At 44.5% G+C, this 15,717-nt stretch overlaps 1 protein-coding gene across 1 annotated transcript in view; it reads left to right on the plus strand.

The window, feature by feature from the left end:
• The window catches only part of LOC139559318 (gamma-aminobutyric acid type B receptor subunit 2-like), a 440,826-nt gene that overhangs the window by 202,814 nt on the left and 222,295 nt on the right, over positions 1-15,717 (plus strand). The window contains exon 4 of the mRNA XM_071375209.1: positions 14,540-14,641. Coding sequence (XP_071231310.1) covers positions 14,540-14,641 — 102 coding nt within the window. The remainder of the gene's footprint in view (positions 1-14,539; positions 14,642-15,717) is intronic.

Below are 15,717 nucleotides of genomic sequence, written 5' to 3' on the forward strand. Positions count from 1 at the left end.
CTGCCTCTGTGTTAGTGGTGGCTGTTTAACAGTCTGATGGCCTTGAGATAGAAGCTCTTTTTCATTCTCTCTGCCCAGCTTTGATGCATCTGTACTGAACTCGACTTCTGAATGGAAGCGGGGTGAACAGGCAGTGGCTCGGGTGGTTGTTGTCCTTGATTATCTTTTTTTCCTTACTGTGACATCGGGTGTTGTAGGTGTCCTGGAGAGCAGGTAGTTTGCCCCCGGTGATGCGCTGTGCGGTGGGCGGTGCAGTTGCAGTGCCAGGCGGTGATACAGCCTGACAGGATGCTCTCAATTGTGCACCTATAAAAGGTAGTGAGGGTTTTCGGTGACAAGCCAATTTCTTTTAGCCTCCTGAGGTTGAAGAGGCTCTGTTGCGCCTTCTTCACCACATTGTCTGTGTGCGTGGACCATTTCAGTTTGTCGGTGAGATGTACACAGAGGAACTTAAAACGTTCCACTTTCTCCACTGCTGACCAGTCAATGTGGATAGGGGGGTGCTCCCTTTGCTGTTTCATGAAGTCCACGTTCATCTCTTTTGTTTTGCTGACATTGAGTGAGAGGTTATTTTCCTGACACCACACTCTGAGGGCCCTCACCTCCTCCCTGTAGGCCGTCTCGTCATTGTTCGTAATCAAGCCTACCACTGTTGTGTCATCTGCACACTTGATGATTGAGTTGGAGGCGTGAATGGCCACGCAGTCGTGACTGAACAGGGAGTACAGGAGGGGGCTGAGAACGCACCCTTGTGGGGCCCCAGTGTTGAGGATCAGCGGAGTGGAGATATTGTTTCCTACCTTCAGCTCCTGGGGGCGGCCCGTCAGGAATTCCAGGACCCAGTTGCACAGGGCGGGGTCAAGACCCAGGGACTCACTCTTAATGATGAGTTTGTAGGGTACTATGGTTTTGAATGCTGAGCTGTAGTCAATGAACAGCATTCTTACATAGCTATTCCTCTTGTCCAGATGGGACAGGGCAGTGTGCAGTGTGATTGCGATTGCATCGTCTGTGGACCTGTTTGACCGGTGACAGGTAGGGTGGAGATGATTTGATCCTTGACTAGTCTCTTAAAGCACTTCATGATGACAAAAGTGAGTGCTATGGGCGATAGTCATTTAGTTCAGTTACCTTGGCTTTCTTGGGAACAGAAACAATGGTGGCCATCTTGAAGCATGAGGGGAAAGCAGACTGAGATAGGGAAAGATTTAATATGTCCGTAAACACACCAGCCATCTGGTCTGCACATGCTCTGAGGACGCGGCTAGGGATGCCGTCTGGGCAGGCAGCCTTGCAAGGGTTAACACGTTTAAATGTTTTACTCACGTTGGCCACAGAGAAGGAGAGCCCACAGTTTTTGATAGCGGGCCGTGTCAGTCCCTCTGTATTGTCCTCAAAGTGTGCAAAGAAGTTCCATTTGTCTGGAAGCAAGACATCAATTTCCGTGACGGGGCTGGTTTTCTTTTTGTAATCCGTGGTTGACTGTAGACCCTGCCACATACGTCTCGTGTTTGAGCCGTTGAATTGCGGCTCCACTTTTTCTCTATACTGACACTTTGCTTGTTTGATTGCCTTACGGAGGGAATAACTACACTGTTTGTATTCGGCCACATTCCAAGTTGCCTTGCCATGATTAAATGCGGTGGTACGTGCTTTCAGTTTTTCGCAAATGCTGCCATCAATCCACAGTTTTTGGTTAGGGTTTAACTAGCATGCGTGTGGGTCTGTGTGTGTGTGTGTGTGTGTGTATGTGTTTACATCTGTGTGTTTATGTGTGTGTGTGTGTGTGTGTGTGTGTGTGTGTGTGTGTGTGTGTGTGTGTGTGTGTGTGTGTGTGTGTGTGTGTGTGTGTGTGTGTGTGTGTGTGTGTGTGTGTGTGTGTGTGTGTGCGTGCGTGCGTGCGTGCGTGCGTGCGTGCGTGCGTGCGTGCGTGCGTGCGTGCGTGCGCCTGCCTGTGTGCCTGCCTGTGTGCTGATATGAGTGTATCAATGCCCGTGTCTTTAGTCTGTGTTTGCTGGTGCTTGTTAAACCCTGCATATAAATAGAGTCATATTGTACTAATGTCCTCTTGGAGCACTGGGGCATTCAACACTCATAACTCAATACACTGACACTGTCATTTTGCCCAGCCTGTCCCCATGTGTTTGTTTTTGTGTGTTAGTGTGTGTGTGTGTTGGTTTTTGTGTGTGTTGGTGTGTGTGTGTGTGTGGGGGGGGAATTTTATTTCTCTCCTGATGTATTGACTGCTGTGGGAAGATGGGGAATCCCAGGCAAGCACAGACAATAAAGGATTTTTCCCTCCCTCCCTTGCTCCTCTCTCGTTCTCGTTCTCTCTTTCACACACAGAAACACACACACCAACACACACACACACATACACACACACACACACACACACACACACACACACACACACACACACACACACACACACACACACACACACACACACCTACACGTTCTGTGGGGCGGCGATGGATTTGTCCACGTCCGTTGGGAATGGAAGGAACATACATCTTACAAATAGAAATGTCTTGAGAGACAGAAGGGCTGCTCTTCTAGGACAGCCATATATGTAGCTGTATTCTCCACGAGCTCTCTGGCATACTGTCAATTAGTTTTACACTCTAGGCCCAAACTTTGGTTCTTTTTCCATGCTAGAACATAAAAAACAGGTAGTAGAATTCAATTTTTTTCTGTACTTCTGTCAAATATGTTTCATGTCGTTTACCGATTGAGAGAGGATAAAAGTCTGTCTATGAGCGCAGCCGACGTCCCGGTGCCTGCTCCACTTACCCACTGCTAGCTCTAGCCTGTCCTGGGGAACCACTGCACTCCCTGGGAGGCTGGGCTGAATCACCACTTAGCTGTTTCAGAAGTTAACACACTTGATTAATGCAACACGGCATTTAGAAATGTTGCAACTGTTACTGTTGTTGTCCGTAAGCCATTTTGCCACAACTTTGGAAGTATGCTTGTGGTCATTGTCCATTTGGAAGACCCATTTGCGACCAAGCTTTAACTTCCTGACTGATGTCTTGAGATGTTGCTTCAATATATCACATCATTTTCCTTTCCTCATGATGGCATCTATTAAGTGCACCAGTCCCTCCTGCAGCAAAGCACCCCCACAACATGATGCTGCCACCCCCGTGCTTCACGTTTGGGATGGTGTTCTTCGGCTTGCAAGCCTAACCCTTTTTCCTCCAAACATAACGATGGTCATTATGGCCAAACAGTTATGTTTTTGTTGAGGATGAAACAGACTTGTGAGGATGAAACAGAAACAGACTTGTTGAGGATGAAACAGACTTGTGGAGGTCTACAATTTTTTTCTGAGGTCTTGGCTGATTTCTTTTGATTTTCCCATAATGTCATTTAAAGAGGCACTGAGTTTGAAGGTAGGTCTTGAAATACATCCACAGGTACACCTCCATTGACTCAAATGATGTCAATAAGCCTATCAGAAGCTTCTAAAGCCATGACATAATTTTTTGGAATTTTCCAAGCTGTTTAAAGGCACAGTCAACTTAGTGTATGTAGACTTCTGACCCACTGGAATTGTGATACGGTGAATGATAAGTGAAATAATCTGTCTGTAAACAACTGTTGGAAAAATTACTTGTGTCACGCACAAAGTAGATGTCCTAACCGACTTGCCAAAACTATAGTTTGTTAACAAGAAATTTGTGGAGTGGTTGGAAAACGAGTTTTAATGACTCCAACCTAAGTGTATGTAAACTTCCGACTTCAACTGTATATACATTTCCTTGTTTTTGAAAGTAAAGCACGTTTTTTTGTCCATTAAAATAACATCAAATTGATCAGAAATACAGTGTAGATATTGTTAATGTTGTAAATGACTATTGTAGCTGGAAACGACAGATTTGTAAGTAATTTTTTTTTAATGGAGCATAGGGCGTACAGAGGCCCATTATCAGCAATCATTTCTCCTGTGTTCCAATGGCATGATGTGTTAGCTAATACAAGTTTTTCATTTTAAAAGGCTAATTGAGAGTCCTCAAGTCCTCAACTGGCAGCTTCAGGCTAGGGTCTATTTTTCAAAATTTCCGCCTGACTGACGTGCCCAAAGTAAACTTCCTGTTACTCAGGCCCTGAAGGCAGGATATGCATATAATTGGTACCATTGGATAGAAAACGCTTCGATGTTTGTAGAAATGTTAAAATAACGTATGAGACTATAACACAATAGATATGGTAGGAGAAAATCCAAAGATAAAGAAACCGGAAAGTTTTTTTTTTTTGAGAACACATGCTCTTACTTTGAAAAGTATAAGGGTATATCCAAATCCAGCTCCCACATTGCAATTCCTATGAATTCCACTAGATGTCAACAGTCTTTCTTCAAGGTTTCAGGCTTGTAACTTGAAAATATATGAGTTTTAGTTCAATGACACCAGCTAGGAAATCCGTGTTTGCGCACGCGATGAAGAGGACGCGCACCTGCTAATATTGCTTTCCTATTGGACATACTTATTTCTGTATGAAATAGTATAGTTCATTTACATTTTAGGGTACCTGTGGAATAAATAGAAATGTATTCTGACTTGTTGAAACAAAGTTTAGGTGTAGATTTTCGGATTCCTTTCTCTGCATGTTGAACGAGCGGATTAGTCAAATCGATGGCGCCAACTAAATTAACTTTTTGGGATATAAAGAAGTATTTTATCTTTATTTCGTTTTATTTTTATTTCACCTTTATTTAACCAGGTAGGCTAGTTGAGAACAAGTTCTCATTTGCAACTGCGACCTGGCCAAGATAAAGCAAAGCAGTTCAACACATACAACAACACATGGAATAAACAAACATACAATCAATAATACAGTAGAAAAATCTATATACAGCATGTACAAATGAGGTAGGATAAGAGAGGTAAGGCAATACATAGGCCACGGTGGCGAAGTAATTACGATATAGCAATTAAACACTGGAATGGTAGAATGTGCAGAAGATGAATGTGCAAGTAGAAATAATGGGGTGCAAAGGAGCAAGATAAATAAATAAATACAGTATGGGGATGAGGTAGATTGGATGGGCTATTTACAGATGAGCTATGTACAGGTGCAGTGATCTGTGAGCTGCTCTGACAGCTGGTGCTTAAAGCTAGTGAGGGAGGTAAGAGTCTCCAGCTTTAGTGATTTTTGCAGTTCGTTCCAGTAATGGCAGCAGAGAACTGGAAGGAGAGGAGGCCAAAGGTAGAATTGGCTTTGGGGGTGACCAGTGAGATATACCTGCTTGAGCGCGTGCTACAGGTGGGTGCTGCTATGGTGACCAGTGAGCTGAGATAAGGCGGGGTTTTACCTAGCAGTGACCTGTAGATGACCTGGAGCCAGTGGGTTTGGCGACGAGTATGAAGCGAGGGCCAGCCAACGAGAGCGTACAGGTCGCAGTGGTGGGTAGTATATGGGGCTTTGGTAACAAAACGGATGGCACTGTGATAGACTGCATCCAATTTGTTGAGTAGAGTGTTGGAGGCTATTTTGTAAATGACATCGCCGAAGTCGAGGATCGGTAGGATGGTCAGTTTTACAAGGTATGTTTGGCAGTATGAGTGAAGGATGCTTTGTTACGAAATAGAAAGACAATTCTAGATTTAATTTTGGATTGGAGATGTTTAATGTGAGTCTGGAAGGAGAGTTTATAGTCTAACCAGACACCTAGGTATTTGTAGTTGTCCACATATTCTAAGTCAGAACCGTCCAGAGTAGTGATGCTGGACTGGCGGGCAGTGATCGGTTGAAGAGCATGCATTTAGTTTTACCTGCATTTAGGAGCAGTTGGAGGCCACAGAAGGAGAGTTGTATGGCATTGAATCTCCTCTGGAGGTTAGTTAACACAGTGCCCAAAGAATGGCCAGAGGTATACAGAATGGTGTCGTCTGCGTAGAGGTGGATCAAAGAATCACCAGCAGCAAGAGCGACATCATTGATGTAAACAGAGAAGAGAGTCGGCCCGAGAATTGAACCCTGTGGAACCCCCATAGAGACTGCCAGAGGTCCGGACAACAGGCCCTCCGATTTGACACAATGAACTCTGTCTGAGAAGTAGTTGGTGAACCAGGCGAGGCAGTCATTTGAGAAACCAAGGCTGTTGAGTCTGCCAATAAGAATGTTGTGATTGACAGAGTCAAAAGCCTTAGCCAGGTCGATAAAGACGGCTGCACAGTAATGTCTCTTGTCGATGGCAGTTATGATATCGTTTAGGACCTTGAGCGTGGCTGAGGTGCACCCATGACCAGCTCTGAAACCAGATTTCATAGCGGAGAAGGTACGGTGGGATTCGAAATGGTCGGTAATCTGTTTGTTAACTTGGCTTTCAAAGACCTTAGAAAGGCAGGGTAGAATAGATATAGGTCTGTAGCAGTTTGGGTCTAGAGTGTCTCCCCCTTTGAAGAGGGGGATGACCGCGGCAGCTTTCCAATCTATGGGAATCTCAGACGATACAAAAGAGAGGTTGAACAGGCTAGTAATTGGCGTTGCAACAGTTTCGGTAGATCATTTTAGAAAGAGAGGGTCCAGATTGTCTAACCCGGCTGGTTTGTAGGGGTCCAGATTTTGCAGCTCTTTCAGAACATCAGCTATCTGGATTTGGGTGGGGGAGGTTTGGGCGAGTTGCTGTGGGGGGTGGAGGGCTGTTGATTGGGGTAGGGGTAGCCAGGTGGAAAGCATGGCCAGCCGTAGAAAAATGCTTATTGAAATTCTCAATTATAGTGGATTTATCGGTGGTGACAGTGTTAACTAGCCTCAGTGCAGTGGGCAGCTGGGAGGAGGTGCTCTTATTCGCCATGGACTTTACAGTGTCCCAGAACGTTTTGGAGTTTGTGCTACAGGATGCAAATTTCTGCTTGAAAAAGCTAGCCTTAGCTTTCCTAACTGCCTGTGTATATTTGTTCCTAACTACCCTGAAAAGTTGCATATCACGGGGGCTGTTCGATGCTTATGCAGAACACCACAGGATGTTTTTGTGCTGGTCAAGGGCAGTCAGGTCTGGACAGAACCAAGGGCTATATCTGTTCCTGGTTTAAAAAAAAATGAGTGGGGCATGCTTATTTAAGATGGTGAGGAAGGCACTTTTAAAGAACGTGTTTTAGTGTTTTAGGGAGCGTTTGACAGTGATGAGGGGTGGTCGTTTGACCGCGGACCCATTACGGATGCAGGTAATGAGGCAGTAATCACTTAGATCTTGGTTGAAAACAGCAGAAGTGTATTTGGAGGGCAAGTTGGTTAGGATGATATCTATGAGGGTGCCCGTGTTCACAGATTTGCGGTTGTACCTGTTGGGTTCATTGATAATTTGTGTGAGATTGAGGGCATCAGGCTTAGATTGTAGGATGGCCGGGGTGTTAAGCATGTCACAGTTTAGGTCACCTAGCAGCACGAGCTCTGAAGAGAGATTCGGAGCCATCAGTTCACATATGGTGTCCAGGGCACAGCTGGGGGCAGAGGGTGGTCTATAGCAACCGGCAACGGTGAGAGACTTGTTTCTGGAAAGATGAATTTTTAAAAGTAGAATTTCGAATTGTTTGGGTATAGACCTGGATAGTAAGACAGAACTCTGCAGGCTATCTCTGCAGTAGATTACAACACCGCCCCCTTTGGCAGTTCTGTCTTGTCGGAAAATGTTATAGTTAGGGATGGAAATGTCAGGGTTTTTGGTGGACTTCCTAAGCCAGGCTTCAGACACGGCTTGGACATCCGGGTTGGCAGAGTGTGCTAAAGCAGTGAATAAAACAAACTTAGGGAGGGGGCTTCTAATGTTAACATGCATGAGAGCACCTGGGGAGTAGGAGTGGAGCTAGGGACTGCAGGGCCTGTATCAGGACTGGTCGTCTAGTGCGTTCAGAGCAGAGAGTAAAAGGAGCAGGTTTCTGGGCGTGAGAGAATAGATTCAAGAGAAATGTACAGACAGAGGTATGGTAGGATGTGAGTACATTGGAGGTAAACCTAGGCATTGAGTAATGATGAGAGAGATATTGTCTCTAGAGACGTTTAAACCAGGTGATGTCACCGCATATATGGGAGGTGGAACTAAATGGTAGGTTAAGGCATATTGAGCAGGGCTAGAGGCTCTACAGTGAAATAAGACAATAATTACTAACCAGGACAGTAATGGACAAGGCATATTGATATTAGGGAGAGGCATGCATAGCCGGGTGATCAATAGGGGTCCAGTGAGTGGTTGGGATGGCTGTAGACACGGCGATTCAGACAGCTAGCAGGCCGGGGCTAGCAAGCTAGCAGACCGGGGCTAGCAAGCTAGCAGAAGGATCTATACAGCTAACAGTCCAATATGCTCTAGACAGCTAACGAGCCGCGGCTAGCAGCTAGCACGAGGCCATCATCCTGGAGTCGCCTCTTCACTGTTGACGTTGAGACTGGTGTTTTGCAGGTACTATTTAATGAAGCTGCCAGTTGAGGACTTGTGAGGCGTCTGTTTCTCAAACTAGAAACTAATGTACTTGTCCTCTTGTTCAGTTGTGCACCGTGGACTCCCACTCCTCTTTCTATTCTGGTTAGAGACAGTTTGCGCTGTTCTGTGAAGGGAGTAGGACACAGCGGTGTACGAGATCTTCAGTTTCTTGGCAATTTCTTGCTTCTGTTCATTTTGAGCCTGTAATCGAACCCACAAATGCTGATGCTCCAGATACTCAACTAATCTAAAGAAGGAGAGTTTTATTGCTTCTTTAACCAGGACAACAGTTTTCAGCTGTGCTAACATAATTGCAAAAGGGTTTTCTAATGATCAACTAGCCTTTTAAAATGATAAACTTGGATTAGCTAACACAACGTGCCATTGGAACACAGGAGTGATGGTTGCTGATAATGGGTCTCTGTAGGCCTATGTAGATATTCCAGTCATTCTACAACAGTCATTTACAACAATAACAATGTCTACACTGTATTTCTGATCAATTTTATGTTATTTTAATGGACAAAAAATTTGATTTTCTTTCAAAAACAAGAACATTTCTAAGTGACCCCAAACTTTTGAACAATAGTGTATGTACAGTATATATATATTTGTGTGATGGGATGTATAGACATTCTGGACAGTATGTGGATAGAATATGTAGTATATCTGAAGAATACGTAGGATGGAATAGAATATGTATGTACACCTGAGTGGTGCAGCGGTCTAAGGCACTGCATCTCAGTGCTAGAGTCGTCACTACATACCCTGGTTCAATTCCAGGCTGTTTCACAACCGGCTGTGATTGGGAGTCCCATAGGGTGGCGCACAATTGGCCCAGCGTCGTCTGGGTTAGGGTTTGGCTGTGGTAGGCCGTCATTGTAAACAAGAATTTGTTCTTAACTGACTTGCCTAGTTAAATAAAGGTTAAATAAATATATATGCGGCAACACAGTATATACAGTGGGGCAAAAAAGTATTTAGTCAGCCACATATTGTGCAAGTTCTCCCACTTAAAAAGATGAGAGAGGCCTGTAATTTTCATCATAGGTACACTTCAACTATGACAGACAAAATGAGAAAAAAAATCCAGAAAATCACATTGTAGGATTTTTTATGAATTTATTTGCAAATTATGGTGGAAAATAAGTATTTGGTCAATAACAAAAGTTTATCTCAATACTTTGTTATATACCCTTTGTTGGCAATGACAGAGGTCAAACGTTTTCTGTAAGTCTTCACAAGGTTTTCACACACTGTTGCTGGTATTTTGGCCCATTCCTCCATGCAGATCTCCTCTAGAGCAGTGATGTTTTGGGGCTGTTGCTGGGCAACACGGACTTTCAACTCCCTCCAAAGATTTTCTATGGGATTGAGATCTGGAGACTGGCTAGGCCACTCCAGGACCTTGAAATGCTTCTTACAAAGCCACTCCTTCGTTGCCCGGGCGGTGTGTTTGGGATCATTGTCATGCTGAAAGACCCAGCCACGTTTCATCTTCAATGCCCTTGCTGATGGAAGGAGGTTTTCACTCAAAATCTCACGATACATGGCCCCATTCATTCTTTCCTTTACACGGATCAGTCGTCCTGGTCCCTTTGCAGAAAAACAGCCCCAAAGCATGATGTTTCCACCCCCATGCTTCACAGTAGGTATGGTGTTCTTTGGATGCAACTCAGTATTATTTGTCCTCCAAACACGACGAGTTGAGTTTTTACCAAAAAGTTCTATTTTGGTTTCATCTGACCATATGACATTCTCCCAATCTTCTTCTGGATCATCCAAATGCTCTCTAGCAAACTTCAGACGGGCCTGGACATGTACTGGCTTAAGCAGGGGGACACGTCTTGCACTGCAGGATTTGAGTCCCTGGCGGCGTAGTGTGTTACTGATGGTAGGCTTGGTTACTTTGGTCCCAGCTCTCTGCAGGTCATTCACTAGGTCCCCCCGTGTGGTTCTGGGATTTTTGCTCACCGTTCTTGTGATCATTTTGACCCCACGGGGTGAGATCTTGCGTGGAGCCCCAGATCGAGGGAGATTATCAGTGGTCTTGTATGTCTTCCACTTCCTAATAATTGCTCCCACAGTTGATTTCTTCAAACCAAGCTGCTTACCTATTGCAGATTCAGTCTTCCCAGCCTGGTGCAGGTCTACAATTTTGTTTCTGGTGTCCTTTGACAGCTCTTTGGTCTTGGCCATAGTGGAGTTTGGAGTGTGACTGTTTGAGGTTGTGGACAGGTGTCTTTTATACTGATAACAAGTTCAAACAGGTGCCATTAATACAGGTAACGAGTGGAGGACAGAGGAGCATCTTAAAGAAGAAGTTACAGGTCTGTGAGAGCCAGAAATCTTGCTTGTTTGTAGGTGACCAAATACTTATTTCCCACCATAATTTGCAAATAAATTCATAAAAAATCCTACAATGTGATTTTCTGGATTTTTTTGTCTCATTTTGTCTGTCATAGTTGAAGTGTACCTATGATGAAAATTACAGGCCTCTCTCATCTTTTTAAGTGGGAGAACTTGCACAATTGGTGGCTGACTAAATACTTTTTTGCCCCACTGTACATTTGAAATGGGTATATCAGTATGTTGACATTATTAAAGTGACCAGCCTTTAAGGTACCGGGTGGTTGCCGGCTAGTGACTATGTTCATGGCAGGATACTGGGGGGATGCAGGCTAGTGATGGCTATTTAACAGTCTGATGGCCTTAAGATAGTATTGGTATAGAAGTCAAAATTCTGGTATCATGACAACAATACTGTAAATACAGACCCACTGCATGGTGCACACAAACACACTGTGCTCTCCACAGCTCACTACTGTGGACTGGTGTTCAGTAATGGCTCTGCCGTGTGTGTGTGTGTGTGTGTGAGAACACTGTGTCTCTGTTTGTATAAATGGCCGAGGTGGGTTTTGTGTGTCTAATGGAAAGATAATGTGTTTGAATTGGGGACTTCACAATGGAAGACGTCTCCGGGGGCTTATTTAATGTGTTTTTGTGAATATAAAGTAGCTGTTATTCAACTAAGATACACACATTAAATTGCAAGAAAAACATGTTCACACACACACACCACAAACACACACAGGCGCACACACACAAACGCACACGCACACACACACACACACGCACGATCGCACACACACACACACACACACACACACACACACACACACACACACACACACACACACACACACACACACACACACACACACACACACACACACACACACACACACACACACAGAGAGACAAACACACACATACACTCATACGCACATACACACACATACACAACCACCTACACACACACACACTCATAACTGACTCTCATGGAACCATGTTGTCTAACATTCCTTCAACACTCTGCTACGTGTAGACAACAGCAGGATCAATACAACCTGGCTTTGCTCTTCAGGAATAATAAGTCAAGTCAGAGCAGACAAGCTAGTACATTGTCTTCTGATGGTCTCCAGGATCTACAGGCCCAAGTCAGACATAAACAAGGAGACACTTGCACACTCTGACAGACGGTTTCCTAGAATAGCAGCCCTTCTCTTTCTCAAGCTCTTTCTTTTAGTTAGATGTAGTGTTCCTTCCATTCCTGATGGAAGTGGACAAATCCATCTGCGGTGTGTTTGCATGCATGTGATCTTGCACACGTTCCTACATGTGTGTGTGTGTGTTGACCTGGCCTTAGTTCAACCGTGAATATTGTTGTAGCTGGGATAAATACTGGACATTTAGCATAAAGGAATTGGTGGTTGAGTTATAGCTAGGAGTTTGTGAGAGAATGAATCAGGAAGAATGAGAGGAATGGATGCCTGGGATGCATCCCAAATGGCACCCTACTCCCTGTGTGTAGTGCACTACTTTTGACCAGAGCTGTATAGGTTTCCCTATGGGCCCTGGTCAAAACTAGTGCACTACATAGGGAATAGGGTGCCATTTGCGACACCATCCTGGTGTAGTCCACAGTAAGATGAACCACTACTGGAGTCAACATGGCACAGGGAGGCAAACCACTTCCTCTTCACACCATTATCTACCTCCATACAGCCATTTACCTACCACTGTGATGGCTCAATGCATCAAATATATATTAGCCTCCCAATGAATTTAGACCAGTAGGTGGCCAATATGTCCTAGATATGCTGTTTACAAGTAAAGTACACAGACTGAAGCACAACCATGCATTCCCACAGACACACGCACACACACACACACACCCAACACAATGACCACATGGTTCTAAAAGCCTTTTTCGCCTGCCTAGCTATCACTAGGCAGGCGAACCACAGAAGGCCCAGCCATAGGGTGGTGAGTACGCTACAGTGTGATGTAATGTAGTGTTTCCTGTAGCTCTGTACAGTGCTCTGTAACACTGTAGTGTTTCCTGTAGCTAACTCTCATTACTTCCTGTTTATGTGTCTATTCTGGTTCACTTGACAGGTCACCACAGCGTTAACTGCATTATCCATTTCATTACATCACACTGTAGCGTACTCACCACCCTCCATGGCTGGGCCTTCTGTGGTTACTAACCCACTAACCCTCTGGAGTTCCCCTCTCCCCTCTCGCCTAAACGGCCGGTCAGCCTTCTGCTGCAGCCCTCCTACCTTCCTCCCTGGAGCCATGCAGCCCCTCTGCTTAACTCTTCACTTTAAGAGGTCTCTTCTCTCTACCTTAATCTCGGCCTCTCTCTTTTTCACTCTCTCTCTCTCTCTCTCTCTCTCTCACTCTCCCTCTTGCTCTCTCTCTCTCTCTCTCCCTCTTGCTCTCTCTCTCGCTCTCCCTCTTCTCTCTCTCTCTCTCTCTCTCTCTCTCCCTGTTGCTCTCTCTCTCTCTCTCACACTCCCTCTTTCTCTTTCTCTCTCTCTCTCCCTCTTTTTTTTATTTCTCGCTCTCTCTCTCGCTCTGTCTCTCTCTCTCTCTCCCTCTTTCTCTCTCTCTCTCTCTCTCTCTCTCTCTCTCTCTCTCTCTCTCTCTCTCTCTCTCTCTCTCTCTCTCTCTCTCTCTCTCTCTCTCTCTCTCTCTCTCTCTCTCTCTCTCTCTCTCTCTCTCTCTCTCTCTCTCTCTCTCTCTCTCTCGCTTTCTCTCTTTTTCTCCCTCTCTTTGCTCATACACACATGGAGCTACTATGAGACACACAGTATGCATTACCTCCTAAACAAATAGGGATATTTCTGTACCCTACTGTGTCTGCCCCATGCTGCATTCAGCAGTAACAGCTGCATGTTTTCCCCCAGTGTCCCTAAACTACCACGAAGTCAACATTAGCTCAGCAGCATTAGCTAAGAAACAAACGCAGCTTACTGCCTCCTCGGCTTAATATCGAGTGCTTGAGACTCGACGGGAACCAAGGAGCAATTTTCATTTCTGGAATTTACAGTATATTCTAATGTTTTAATTGACAATTACAAATAGTTTCTGCTGGGGGGATACAGAGACTAAATTAAGGGAGAAATAACTGAAGTCTGTCCATATCTCAGTAGGGGTGCAGGGTCCACTGGAGATGGTCCACGGGCGGGATGCTTCCAGACTGATCTGGAATCAGTTAGAAATTGTCTGCGTCCCAAATGGCACCATATTCCATATGTAGTGCACTACTTTTGACCAGGGCAATAGGAATAGGGTGCCATTTGGGAGACAGGTAGACAACAGGGATATTGTTGTGAGCAGAACAGTGCAATTAGACCTTACTGTGTCTCTGGCTGGACAACACCAACTAGTATCCCCTCTAACTCACTGTGTGGTCTTGTTCCTCTCAAGGTTTCTTCCTAATAAGGAGTTTTTGCTTGCCACTGTCTACTGCCTCTCCTCGGCCTCTTAATGGTGTAGGCCCTGAAAGCTGTTAGTAAGCAACTAAGAATTGATGAATGTATAAAGAAAGCACTATAAAAATAAGACCTGATATGAGGATGACTCATTCCGTCCTCTCTCTCTCTCTCTCTCTCTCTCTCTCTCTCTCTCTCTCTCTCTCTCTCTCTCTCTCTCTCTCTCTCTCTCTCTCTCTCTCTCTCTCTCTCTCACTCTCTGTCTCTCTCTCTCACTCTCTGTCTCTCTCTCTCCCTCTCTCTGTCTTTGTCTTTCTCTCAGGTGAGGAATGACTTGACCAATGAGCTGGAGAAGGCAGACATCCAGATTGCTGACACCGAGAGCTTCTCCAACGACCCCTGTGTCAATGTCAAGAAGCTCAAGGTGAGTGATCCACAGAACAGGTTACTGTACTGTCCAATAGGGCCGGGACGATACCAGTATTGCGATACTTGTTAGTATCGTGTTAGGAAAACAGCCCTAATGTTGGCAACAAACATTATTGAATTATTTTCCAAGCTGTAGTGCACAATATTTTACATACAGCAGGTTTTTAAAGAAACAAAGAGTTCGCTGCGTGTTTTCATTTTTGAAAATGTACTGAAAAGTACCTACCTTACTGGCAGAAGTATTTACTGTAATCATTATACAACAGTACTGCAGAGATGCTTACTGTAATGGCTATACAACAGTACTGCAGAGATAGGCCTTGATATTACTTGATATTAATGTAGTAACACCGGTTCGTTTTTTAACCTTCCTGTATTCACTGGAGTAAATGAACTGTAGGTCACATATAGCATCAGATCTATTATATAGCCTAGCATGGGTTTGTTTCCTCATCACTTGCAGTATATTTTACAGAACCAATACCAGCAGTATTTTAACAGGACCAAGGCCAGCAGGATATTTTACAGTACTAAGACCAGCAGTATATTTTACAGGACCAAGACCAGTAGTATATTTTACAGGACCAAGACCAGCAGTATATTTTACAGGACCAAGGCCAGCAGTATATTTTACAGGACCAAGGCCAGCAGTATATTTTACAGGACCAAGGCCAGCAGTATATTTTACAGGACCAAGGCCAGCAGTATATTTTACAGGACCAACACCAGCAGTATATAATTTACAGGACCAAGACCAGCAGTATATTTAACAGGACCAAGACCAGCAGTATATTTAACAGGACCAAGACCAGCAGTATATTTAACAGTACCAACACCAGCAGTATATTTAACAGGACCAACACCAGCAGTATATTTAACAGGACCAAGACCAGCAGTATATTTAACAGGACCAAGACCAGCAGTATATTTAACAGGACCAAGACCAGCAGTATATTTAACAGTACCAATACCAGCAGTATATTTAACAGGACCAAGACTAGCAGTATATTTTACAGGACCAAGACCAGCAGTATATATTTTACAGGACCAAGACCAGCAGTATATTTTACA

This window comes from Salvelinus alpinus, chromosome 29, assembly GCF_045679555.1.
Source record: "Salvelinus alpinus chromosome 29, SLU_Salpinus.1, whole genome shotgun sequence".
Classification (NCBI taxonomy): domain Eukaryota; kingdom Metazoa; phylum Chordata; class Actinopteri; order Salmoniformes; family Salmonidae; genus Salvelinus; species Salvelinus alpinus.